Here is a 12,964-nt window from a genome sequence, read left to right as displayed (position 1 = left end):
TTGATCTGCCTGCATTGATACCAGGAAGTAGTCAGGTTACCAGTATGTCCTGACCATTATGTGTGCGGCAACTTGTTACCCTGAAGCGGTTCCCCTTCGCACTCTTAAAGCAAGGACAGTTGTTCAAGAACTCAATAAGTTCTGCTCTATATTTGGTGAATCCAAAGTTGATCCAATCAGATCAAGGTACTAATTTCACATCTAAAGTATTTTCACAGATGTTAAATGAGTTGGGTATTAAGCACCAGTTGGTCAGTGCCTACCACCCGAAATCCCAAGGTGCATTGGAGTGATTCCACCAGACTCTTAAGTCGATGCTCCAGAAATTCTGCATTGAGACTGGTAAGGGATGGGTTGAAGGCTTACTGTTGATTATGTTTGCTGCAAAGGAGAGTGTCCAGGAGTCACAGGGTTTCAGTCCAGTAGACCTGGTGTTTGGACACACCATAAGAGGTCCTCTTAAGTTGATCAGTGAGCAGTTGCTGTCACAGAGTTCTTCACCTATGCCTATCCTCGACTATGTCAGTTCTTTTTGTGAAAGACTTCACAAAGCCTGTGAGATTGCTAAAGCTCCTCTTGCTAACTCCCAGACTAAGATGAAAGTGCAGTGTGATCGTAAAAGTGTGGCACATACTTTTCAGCCTGGTGAGTCTGTGCTCTTCCTGCTTCCTGTACCTGGATCTGCATTGCAGGCTAGGTTCTCTGGACCTTACACGGTAGAGAGGAAGCTAAGTGATCTGTACACCTGAGCAGAAGCGTAAAAGCAGGGTATGTCATGTGAACATGTTAAAGGCTTATGTTGCACGGGATGTGAGTAAAGTGAGTTCTCCTAAGCCAGTGCCTGTGTCTACTGTAGTTTTGCCCCCAGAGTATTGCCCTGAGGAGAATAGATTAATGGCAAGAGATGTACAAACTTTGTGTGCCCGCTTGCAGAATTCTGCTGTTTTGGCTAACTTGAAGACCTACCTTTCTCATTTGTCTGCAAGTGAGTTTGAAGCCATTAGTAATTTGATCAGTAAATATCCCAGCCTTTATGCTGATGTGCCATCTTAAACTACTGCACTATGTCATGATATTGATGTATGTAACAGTCAACAAATTAAGCAACATCCTTACCGAGTGAACCCAAAGAAATGTGACTTTATGAAATCTACGGTTCAATATCCACTTGACCATTGTCTGGCTGTGCCTAGCCAAAGTCCATGGAGTTCCCCTTGTATACTGGTACCTAAATCTGACTCCACCTTTAGATTTTGTACTGATTATTGTAAACTCAATGCTGTGACCAAGCCAGATTCCTTCCCACTTCCAAGAATGGAAGATTGTGTAGACCGAGTTGGTAGTGCATGCTATGTCACAAAATTAGACTTGCTAAAAGGGTACTGGCAAGTTCCCTAACACCTCGTGCTTCAGACATATCAGCATTCGTAACACCTGATAACTTCCTGCAATACTCTGTCATGGGTTTCGGCATGAGAAATGCACCTTCCACCTTTCAAAGACTCATGAACTGAGTATTGTCAGGACTGCAGAATACTGAAGTTTATTTGGATGATGTTGTGGTGTACTCCAACTCATGGGAATATCACTTGATCAAATAGGATGAAGTGTTTGGACGCTTAGCTGATGCTTCACTAACCTTAAATTTAGCAAAATGTGAATTTGCTAAAGCTGTAGTTGTATATCTTGGTAAGTGTGTGGGACAGGGTCAGGTGCCACCAGCAGAAGCTAAAGTTTCTGCAATTGTTGAGTTTCCCACACCGACTAACAAGCATGAGTTGCGGCGCTTCTTAGGGATGGCCGGATACTATCGTGGCTTCTGCAGAAACTTGCTGCCATTGTTTCACCCCTTACTGACCTCCTAAGTACATCTAGGAAGTTTGTGTGGACATCAGAGTGTATAAGTGCTTTTAACGCTTCTAAAGACCTTCTTTGTACTGCTCCTGTTCTCTCTGCTCCCAACTTTGCATCACCTTTCAAGTTACAGGTGGACACCAGCGCTACCGGAGCTGGTGCATTCTGCTGCAGAAAGATCAAGCGGGCATCGAACATCCTGTATCTTTTTTCTTTCAGAAGTTTTCTAAGAGTCAACAGAATTACAGTACGATTGAGAAAGAGTGTGTGTGGAGGCTGCATCGTGAGGCTTTATTGTTTTTTTTTATTTTTAATTTATACCTTGCTGATTGATTTTTCTTTAGTGTTATTGTGTTAACACTCTTGTTGTACCTGGTGCCTACGACAAGAAATCCTTTTTGTTTTGTAAGTTATCTTGTTTATATATACTTCTGTCATTGTTTCTTTACCTACTAAGTTTATATTGTTAATTCTCTGGGAAGGGATTAGTAGAGAGGTGACATTTTTTTTAATATCTTGTTTTCTCCTGTTTAATCTAGTTAGGGAGTTAGTTTATTTTATTGTATTTTTGTTTTCTTTTCTTTTGTAGCTTTTCTTTTCTTTTCTTTTCTTTTCTTTTCTTTAGTTAGTTTCTCCCTAATAGTTAGAGGGTTTAAGTTTGTTATTTTGGCCTTGCCCCCTTGAAGCCTTGAAATCCTCCCACATTTGTAAAATAAAATAACTTGTTTTTTACATTGAGTTGATTTTGGTCTTTGTTAAGGCACTGGGGTTGGGAATTGAACCTTGTTGCCTCCAAACATCACACCATTTTATTATTATGTTACGTGTTCCTCCAACCCTAGACTAAATAGGGATGTAACATGGACCACACAAAAGCACAGATGTGGAATAAAAGATAATTTTTACTTATCTTAGATGTTGATTCAGATGCCATCTGAAAGCGCACTGCAGACTGCTAACAGCAAACAATGCCATGTATTTGAATGTTTGAGCAGCAAGCTCATTGGCCGCAGATGCATCAGCAACCAATCAGCTGTGCTGTGTAGATAATGATGTGATCGCTACCAAATAAGTTAAAGACCTATCAGCCTGCACCGTCAAGAGTTTCATGGCAGAACTAGGTAATTATGAAATGCCACTTTGCCCTCAGCCAAAAAGATTTGCCGGGGAACAAATGATAGATTCACGAGACCAAGGATTGTCTGTTATATATACACAAGACGAATTATATCTCATATTTAACCAATACAAAGACATCAGAGCCAGCGTCAAATGTCAGAAGGACTAGCCGAGGTAAGGCTGATCTCGGCTGGGTACATGAGCACTGAGCACCCAGTGATCGCCTGGATCTCACAACTCCGGAAACGTCAGATCAAATTTTCAGATAGGCGCTATCTTTATCAATAAACCACAGATTTGAGCTTTAAACAACTACATTATCACCTGAAAAACTCTTAAAACTACATTTCAAGACACATTAACAGTAGTTTTTTTTTTAAATTACGTGGGTTTTCTCCTCAGCTATTGACGCTCACTGGTTGGTGCGAGATGCATTCTGGGATATCTGGCTTTATCGTGATGCATCTTTGATAAAATGGGCAGAGCAAGAACACATCCAGGGATCTGAAGTCTACTTAGCTAGATGTGAACTTTGAAATGGAACAGTACTTGGGCAGCGACTGATGACGTTTCTCAAGTCCACAAGAACACAAGTACTGACTTGACAGGGCTCTTATTTGGAGAGTGAAATGATGCACCTTTATTCTTCCTGCATCCATTTTTAAAACCTTGTCACATTTGTGGGTATGACTACTTTCAGGCCCGTCGCAAGGTGGGGTGCGAGGCCCTGTGCGAACTTGATGTGCGAGGCCCGGGGGTGGGGTGGGGGGGTTGGATATTTAAGAAAAAAGTCTGCTTCGCTTTGTATATTCAGTTTAACAGCTGTGTAACTGAACTGCGCACAATATTTTTGACGCGTAAATTATGTTCTAAATTATGAATTGGTCAAATGCTTTTGCAAAATGGTCTGAATCCACTCACTCGCATTTGTTTGGAGTGCTTTCACACTGAATCAAACATACAGTATCGAGAGAACAACCAGCGCTGTTTTTCAGTTGTTTTCCTCTGTGAACTAAATGAATGTCTGACAATTTCGTTGCTTTTTTAAATTTTTGGATTTAAAAAAGTTTAAAACGTCTAGAGATAGTCTACCTCGTTCTGCGGTACCGTTGCTCTCATTGAAGGACCGAAAGGTGCCTAATAGTTAGGCTATATATGCTAATTTAACTTTTTAGTGTTAAAAAAAAACCTTTGTGGAATCAGATGAAATCATGCAGGCGTCCATGGTTTCTCCGTCCAGGCAATAATTGCACATCCTTGAATGAGCGCAGGTTTCTAGCGTATTTACTTGAACTTCTCAGGTAATATCTATGGTTTGACCCATTTCAGAGGTGGCCAAAATCAGAATTTAAAATGGTCTTAATAAAGCTCTTTACAAAGCTGACGTGTGAGGCCTCATTGACTGACATGTATGCGCGTGAATCACTGACGCACACACGCTCAGAGCAATATTGTAAGCTACTGCATAATACATTTTTAACAAGCAGAATAATACAGTCAAGATACACATATTCTCACTTTTAGCTATGTTTTTTAACTAGGGCTGTCAATCAAATAAAATATTTAATCGCAATTAATCGCATGATTGTCATGAGTTAACTGATGATTAATTGCAACTTAATTGCACATTTTAATCTGTAATCTTTAAATTTTTTCTGTAACAAAACATCGAGCTCAGCCAAACAGCTGATCATAGCTGTACAGGGTGGGTTTTTATTTCTCATCTCCATAAATATATCTAGTAGTAGAGCTAATACAAGGCCTAGAAATCAATTGGGGTTATCCTTTGCTGAAACTTCCTTGAGTGGAGAGCGCAGTTGATGGTTGCATAGCAATGACAGACGCCATGGGAGTGCAAGGGCTTTGGAAAGAAGGAGAAAGCAGCATGGCTGCGCTTTCCACGCATTTTTAGATGCGACATGTAAAAAAGCCCCTATCTTTAGAGAAGCGACGCAGCGAGACGCTTCTGGGATGCTTCTGAAATGTGCCACGGCACGGCTGGTATAAACACAAGCATTGACTAGAGTGGCCACGATCGATTCTAGTGGATGCGTCGGAGCCATACGCACCGCAGATGCGTGCTGTGTAAATAAGGGGTAAATAAGGGGTTATCCTTTGCAATAGCCACAACTTCAAAGACTGGGCCAGGGGCACCAGAAACTATCACAGACAAAAGGTAATAGCCTAGTTACTATGCTTGTTTGACTATCAAATAAAATATGCATATAATAAAACACCGACTGTTAAATTTGTTTTGCAAAAATGTGAAGATCTGTCCTTTCTTTGTGGTTTTCTCAGCCACATGGCCAGGCAAATTAGGTAATTGTTTTTCTTGAGAGTCGTAAGGAATTTATGATTGTTCACACTTGAGGATAAGAATAAGGGAGAACAAAGCATTTCCTGTTTTCTTACCTGTTAAGCTGTCTGGTCGTGGGTCTATCCGCTCATAGATCTCATAGCTGTCTGTAATGAACGGTTTAGATCCGTCATGCAGAAACGTTCTTGACATCATCGACCCATGATGCTGTGGTACTGCTGTCATCACTGGCCTGGCTGGTGACCCAGACTCGACCTGCCCGTGTCCACTCACAGAGCCTACACCTCTGGAATAGGGTGACATGGTGCGGCTTGCACTGCCCGAGTGGGAGTTAGAGGAGCCCATTCTATGCAGGGTGGCAGGAGAGTTCTTCTGTGGGACTCCAGATAGTGTAGTGCTTGTGAAAATGGAGAGCATAGGTTTGGGTTCTGTCATGATGGGCAACCCATAGGAGCTTACTATGGTCTGAAGGGACCCCCGAGATGGAGAGACGCTGCTTTCATACAGCATTTGAGTACGAATGGGCATCGAACCAACTCGTAGACCTGGTTTAGCCCCGTCCATCACTCCTGATGCCTACAAAAAGTAAAAATCCTTTATTGCATCTCATCATAAAAAATCTGCTGATCTATCTAAAAGATAGGCATCACTTTAACAGTAATCTTCTCACATCATAATAAATTACACAGAAAAAAGTGCATATGCCTGTCATTGTGTCTTCCAGTTTTGGGTGTGCTTTGGCTCTGCTGCTCTGCCTGGATTAATTCGTTCGAGGTAACAGTGTAAGCATGGATACAGGACATATCAGAGAGAATGGAGAAATAAATAACATTTTCTTTGTTTTTAAAACCGGTGATTTGGAGGTTTGCTATTTTGCATAGCCAATTTTTATCATTTGTTGTGACAACAAAATTTCAGCTTGACGTTTCTCTCACACCTTACAAGCGCCACAGTAGCCTGAGCTACTTTTCTCTGCATGAATATGATATTACATGTACAGGCAAATGACTTTTACAATTTCCTTTGAAATCTTTCCTGACAAAATATAAATCATTATTATAGGTTTTCAAAGTATATTTGGATAAAGACAGTTTGGAAGATGGATTGTTTTTGTGTATATATATATATATATATATATATATATATATATATATACACACACACACACACACACAATTTGGAAGTTACATAGTGTTGCTTTAATTTTCAGAATGGCCACTTTCTTGTTTTCCTGTATTAATACTGCCGACTGACATGAAAATCCATTAAACTGGTTACTATTATAAAAAAAAAAGGTAATGCTTTACAATAAGGGTTTCATTAGTTAGTGGTTAACTACACTGCATGCATAATTATTGTGCAAGTTGATTTTCTGATCATATTTTTTTTGTTCCAGACACATTTTACTAATTCCAAACCACATCAATCTTAATAACTACTATTAATTTTGTATTTAATCATTTATAAGTGATATATAATTGTTCATGAAGGCTGGAAATGAAAAAAAAAATCCATTAAATTGAAGTGTGCATTTTAGGCAGGTTTTCTTTTATAGATGAAATGAGCCAAAAAGAGATTTAACTCAGACTGAAAAGTCAAAAATTATTAAATGCCTAGGAGAAGGATGCAATAATAATGCAATACTAGAAACTGCAAAGTTAAAGCATGACCATTGGACAGCAAAATGCTCATTGGGTCAGCAGGGTCAGACAAAAACAGGTGGAGAAGAAAAGACACATGTTAACTGCAAAAGAATTAAGGATTAGGTGAAGAATTAAGTGTGACATCATCAGGAACTCTTTAGTCTCCAGCACCACCATTTACCAGAACTGCAACCTACCTGGAGTCTCCATAAGTACAAGGTGTCAGGTTCTCAGAGGTAAAGAATCCTGAAATATGACCCACACTTAATAAGAATCACAAGCTTAGGTGTTGTGAAATACATGAAGATTGGTTCCCTGAGAAGAGTCAGAATCAGCGTCAGAATCTTCGACGCTGTGGGAACGCCTTTCCATGATTGCGTCGTGAAGCACATGTAAAATCAGTCCAATGGCGTGACGGAACGTCAGAGGCGGGTGACGTCATCGACCAGGAAACTATAAAGCATACCCAGACCAAACAGTGTTAGCTTCTGTGTCTTCAGCAAGCGATCTGTGTTACTGTCAGTCCTATTTATTGTTGTCTGTCTACCACCATTGTTTCAAGCATATATATACAAATATATTATGGTGAGCAAACAGCAATTTAAATCTTGTGTTCCTCCTTGCCCTTGCTTCATCCTGGGCGGGGATACACATGATTTATGTGTTGTTTGTTTGGGAGAGGATGCTCAAACAGCCCTTGAGGGGGCTAGTTGTGAGCACTGTGAGCTTCTTCCTCTGAGAACGCTCTGCCAGAGTCCTGCACGCGGGCGGGTACCCGCGGTTACCCGACGGGTGACCCACCAAATTTTATGTAACGGGTGGAATAATATTTACGTGCGGGTCGGACGAGCGGTAGGCACAAGCGGACTGCGGGTCCAATAGCCAAGACTATTCCAACTCAGTTCGGTGCGTTTGACAGCTGCTTTCAAATGGTCCTGTGCTTATTTGTGTTCACGCTCTGTCTGAAGACCGTTAAAGGCAGCACGATTTGCAACGCTGAGCATTGTAGCTATAGTAATTATATTAAAGGGAGAGTGCTTTGCTCGCTTTATGCATTTAATATAGGCTATTCACAATGTGAATAAAAGTTTTAGAATATTTTTTCGCGCTGCTACAAAGAGGACCAGCAGCCAGGTTAACACAGCTGAGTTTCAGAAGAGACAACCGCGTTTAAATGCGAGTGAATCTGCTAAAATATTTACTAGGTTTAAGCTTACAGTTAAATAGGCCTACTAAAAAATTCTTTGTTCTATTGTTTTACTCGTGTTGTTTAATGCAATGTTTAATTAAATGCAGTGACATACAGTGCCTAATGTTTTTTTTTTTATTGCTTGTGTTAGGCTACATGAGAAAATTATTTTTGTCTACCTCATGTAGGAGATTTAATGCGGGTACGGGTCGGGTTGCGGTTTTTATGTCAAACGGGTCGGGTCGGGTATGGGCTAAAATAAATGGATCTAGTAGAGGGATTAAAGATGGGTCCTGCCCTATCTCTGCCCTCACCTACTAGATCCAGTGCTTTTTCTGAGAATCTGGAAGTCCACGCTGCGGTTTCTTCCATCCCGGGGGAAGCACCCGTGCTGCATCTGTCTGGTTCTGAGGAACTGGACGTGGTGAGCATGGATCCTGGTGATGTTGAGGACTCGCCACCTCACACTCCAGCTTATGAGGAGCTTATGGAGGTTATAACCCGTGCTGTTGCCAAGTTAAACATTGAATGGCCAGCCGAGAGACAAGAAGTGTGTCAGAGAAGCCTGCTTGATGAAAGATTTCTCCCTTCTCGCGCACAACCTCTCGAGCACAACCGCGCAAAAAAGGGCTTACCCTTTTTTCCTGACCTCCATACTAAAAGTGAACCTGCCTAATAATTATGCACACCTCAATATAAGGTGTTTTTTATGTCCAGTTTTCATGAACAATTTTATATCACTTATAAATTAATAAATACAAAATTAATAGTAGTTATTAAGACTAATGTGGTTTGGAATTGGTAAAATGTGCCTGGAAAAAAAATGATCAGAAAATCAACTTACATAATTATGCACGCAGTGTACTTTAGTTAACATGAACTAAGAATGAACAATACTTCTATGGCATTTATTAATCTTAATGTTAATTTCAACATTTACTAATACATTATGAATATCAAATGTTTTTGTTAACATTAGTTAATGCACTGTGAACTAACATGAACAGCTGGATAATTAACTGACATTAACTAAGATTAATAAATACTGTAACAAATGTATTGCTCATTGTTAGTTCATGTTAGTTAATACATGAACTAATGTTAACCAATGAGACCTTACTGTAAAATGTTACCAAAAAAAGATTATAAGATTAAGATTTTTAATGATTGTTAATACTGCTGACATGTATTTATAGGACCTTAAAGTTGAATTAATGGAATGCATGCATTTTGTTAAATATTTGTTTTATTTTTAATGACTGGTTAAAGATTTTTTTCTGTAAATGATGTATAAAAAATCAGTTTAAATGATGGATAAAGTCAGTAATACAGTGCACAGCATAAATGAGTACACCTCCTCTGAAACTTCTGAAAGTCAGAAATTACTCAATTACTTAGAAGACATGTTAGGGTTCTTTAGAGATATAATCTTCCAGCAAGTCTGCTTAATCAATTACCAAAGAAGCATGTCAAAATTATTCAGGAAAATAAGATTTTCTTATCAAGGTGATAAAATGTTGTGTAGCAAAAATGAGTACACCCTCCTAAAAGTTACTAAATAAAATGAAATAAAAATGTTCTCGTGTAAGTTTAAGGCAATGTTTGATCAACAGGTAAGTATGCTGAACCAAAACATTTAAAGAGAAGTAATTTCTTGACAATTAAAAGTGTTATACAGCCCACTGAATCATTCTCAGACTTAATGCTGACAACAACGGAACCACTTGGGACTTATTTTTTTAGCACAAAAGAGGACAGTGGTACAAGAGGATTACCAAATCATTGTTTTAAGTATGAAAATATAGCAAACGTAACACAGAAATTCAAAAACAGTGGACTTGTGACAAGGCCCCTGAAATAATCAGGCCTTCATTTTAAGCTTTCATTTAGTGATAAGGGATTTTTTTTTGCTAGACAAAGAGCAGGAGAAATACCAAGCAAGTGTCTCAGAGCCAGCAAAAGCTATGAAAAGAGTGACTGTTTATCTCACAGAGTAAGATGCAGCCTGCAGAAATGGCATGCATGGTTGTTGTTCTCACTGGAACTACCTATTGTAGCCAAAGCACAATAAAGTCAGTTAGCCATTTCCAAAGCCCATATTTACAAAATATAGATTCTGGGAATCAATAATCTGGTCTCATGAGACCAAGGCCCCGTCCACACGAAGCCAGATCTTTCCCTATCCGATCTTTTTCTTCCCTCGTCTCAAGAAATATCTACGTACACACGAAACCGCTGAAACCGGCTAAAAACGATGTAGTATACATGCCAGACCAGTATGTGGCACTGTAATTCTGCCACAGAGATAAACTTAAAACAGAGAATAAGACTTGGAGCATGCGCATAAACCTTGCGCGCTGTAAACAAACTTTAGTAAAGCTTAGAAATAATGCTTTATTTTGGCTCAGTAGCATCTGCAGCACGAACACAAGCATCTAGAGTCTGCTATTGTTGTTGTTGTTGCTGTTTTGTGCTGTTAGCAGTGTCTGACTAGGGTCGACACGTGGGGTGATGACATCATCATTTCACAAAATATGCGGATAGGCTGTACACACAAAAACGCAAGGGCGGCGTTTTCAGATTTATCCACTCTGGGACCCGGTTTGAAAAAATATCGGATTCACCTTCTGAAAACGCTGGATTTGTCTGGACGAAACGCCTATCCGATACAAAATTTTTGCGTATACACCTAAACGCGTCTCTGTGTGGATGGGGCCCAAATCAATCATTTGGGATCTAACAGCATCCAAAATGTTATGGTGTTGCTAGTGGAGGAGTACAGTGAGAAGTGCCTGGTTCCCACAGTAAAGTTCAGTGGTAGTAAAGCTCTTATATAGGGATGTACGAGTGCTGAAGGTGTGGGGAGTTGTGCTTCATCAATGCTGTCATGAATTCCCACACCACTGTGTAATTTAATACACAAACTTGAAACAGAAGTTGTTACCCTCTCCTCATTCCCTGCATTGTTGGGCATTTTTTCAACATGACAATGAGGATATGCATTCTCCCAAGGTGAAAAACTTTCTGTGGACATGTATTGCACTCAATCTTAACACTCTTGAGCACCTGTGGGGGATTCTGTAGAGACGAGTTGAGCAACACTCCCCATTAAAGATCAGGGCATTTAAGGAGCTCATCATTCAGGAGTTAAACAGGACAGATGTGACAATTTGTCATGAACTTGTACACTCCGTGCCAAGAAGGGTCAGAGCAGTATATTCAAAATTATGGAGGGCATACTAAGTACTAGAATATTATACATTTGTTGAATTAAATCTAGGGTGTACTCATTTCTGCAATCCTTAATTTAAACAAAATTGGCTGATTTACTTATTTTATGGCTATTAATGAAATATATTTCTCAGTTTGAAAAGTAACATTTTAAACAATATCTCAATGAACACAAAAACAATTTCCAAAATGTTGACAAGACTAAGTTTAATATAACATCTGTTTATCTTATAACATAAAAATAAGGTTAATAATATAACTTAATACACATTTTTCAGTTTTACTGAAATTAGGGTGATGCAAAAATGAGTACACCCCAAAACAAAAACTACTACATCTAGTACTTTGTATGACCTCCATGATTTTTAATGACAGCACCAAGTCTTCTAGGCATGGAGGGAACAAGTTGGCGACATTTTGCAACATCTATCTTTTTCCATTCTTCAAGAATGACCTCTTTTAGAGATTGGATGCTGGATGGAGAGTGATGCTCAACTTGTGTCTTCAGAATTACCCATAGGTGTACGATTGGGTTCAGATCAGGAGACACACTTGGCCACTGAATCACTTTCACCCTGTTCTTCTTCAGAAATGTGTTTAGGATAACCCATGCATGCCATTCCTCTGCAGTGTACGCCGTATTGTGTCACAGCAAATAGTCATTCCAGTTTGGCTTTCTACTTCTTTAGATAACTGCAGTGAACTTGCATGCCGATTTTCTTCAACCCTTCTCATCAGAAGACGCTTCTGTCGAGGTGTTAACTTCCTTGGACGACCTGGACGCCTCTGTGAGATGGTTGCAGTTCCATCTTTTTTAAATTTTTGTACCATTTTTGCTACAGTATTCTGACTGATAAGTAAAGCTTTGCTGATCTTCTTGTAGCCTTCACCTTTCTGGTGTAAAGAAATTATTTTACTTTCTTTCTTGTGACATTTCTCTTCCATGTGGTGCCATTGCTGACAGCATGAAATGGGAAGGGGTTTTAACACCCTTTTATAGTCAACTGTCTTCTGGACACCTCTGTAATGAATAATTAGACTCACCTGTGGTTGAATTCTTGTTAAATTACATTTGTAGTCTAAAATTTAGCTTTGCTCCAGAGACTTTGAGTAGGGTATACTCATTTTTGTATCACTCTAATTTGAGTAAAACTGAAAATTTATAAGTTATATTATTAACCTTACTTTCATGTTATAAGTTAAACAGATGTTATATAAAACAGTCTTGTCAAAATTTTGGAAATTGCTTTTGTATTCACCAAGATATTTTTTAAAATGTTACTTTTCACAGGGGGTGTACTCATTTACGCTGAGCACTGTATATGTGTGTGTGTGTATATATATATATACACATGTTTTTTTTAGCTCACAAGATGAGATGATACACAATATTGGGTTCACGAGACAAGACAATATTTTACACTATTTTTAAGAAATCTTCAATGATAAATATCTGACTGGAAAAATTCTTTTATTTGACAAAATGCAAAACAATGTAATAATTAAGTGCCTTTAAAATCACTTAAAATACATAAACAATGAGGCAATAATAATTGGTTCAAATAAAGTATCAAAAGCAAGTAATCATATGGCTTTACTGAACAACACTGT

General features: G+C 39.0%; 1 protein-coding gene across 17 annotated transcripts in view; it reads right to left on the bottom strand.

Moving 5' to 3' along the window:
• Positions 1–12,964, bottom strand: part of LOC127518793 (plakophilin-4-like) — a 263,494-nt gene that overhangs the window by 111,771 nt on the left and 138,759 nt on the right. For all 17 annotated transcript variants that reach the window (XM_051905907.1, XM_051905908.1, XM_051905905.1 and 14 more), the window contains one exon: positions 5,386–5,866. In XM_051905907.1, coding sequence (XP_051761867.1) covers positions 5,386–5,866 — 481 coding nt within the window. The remainder of the gene's footprint in view (positions 1–5,385; positions 5,867–12,964) is intronic.

This window comes from Ctenopharyngodon idella, chromosome 9, assembly GCF_019924925.1.
Source record: "Ctenopharyngodon idella isolate HZGC_01 chromosome 9, HZGC01, whole genome shotgun sequence".
Taxonomy (NCBI): domain Eukaryota; kingdom Metazoa; phylum Chordata; class Actinopteri; order Cypriniformes; family Xenocyprididae; genus Ctenopharyngodon; species Ctenopharyngodon idella.
Note: the sequence above shows the minus strand (reverse complement) of the source record. Positions and strands in the feature narration are given on the sequence as shown.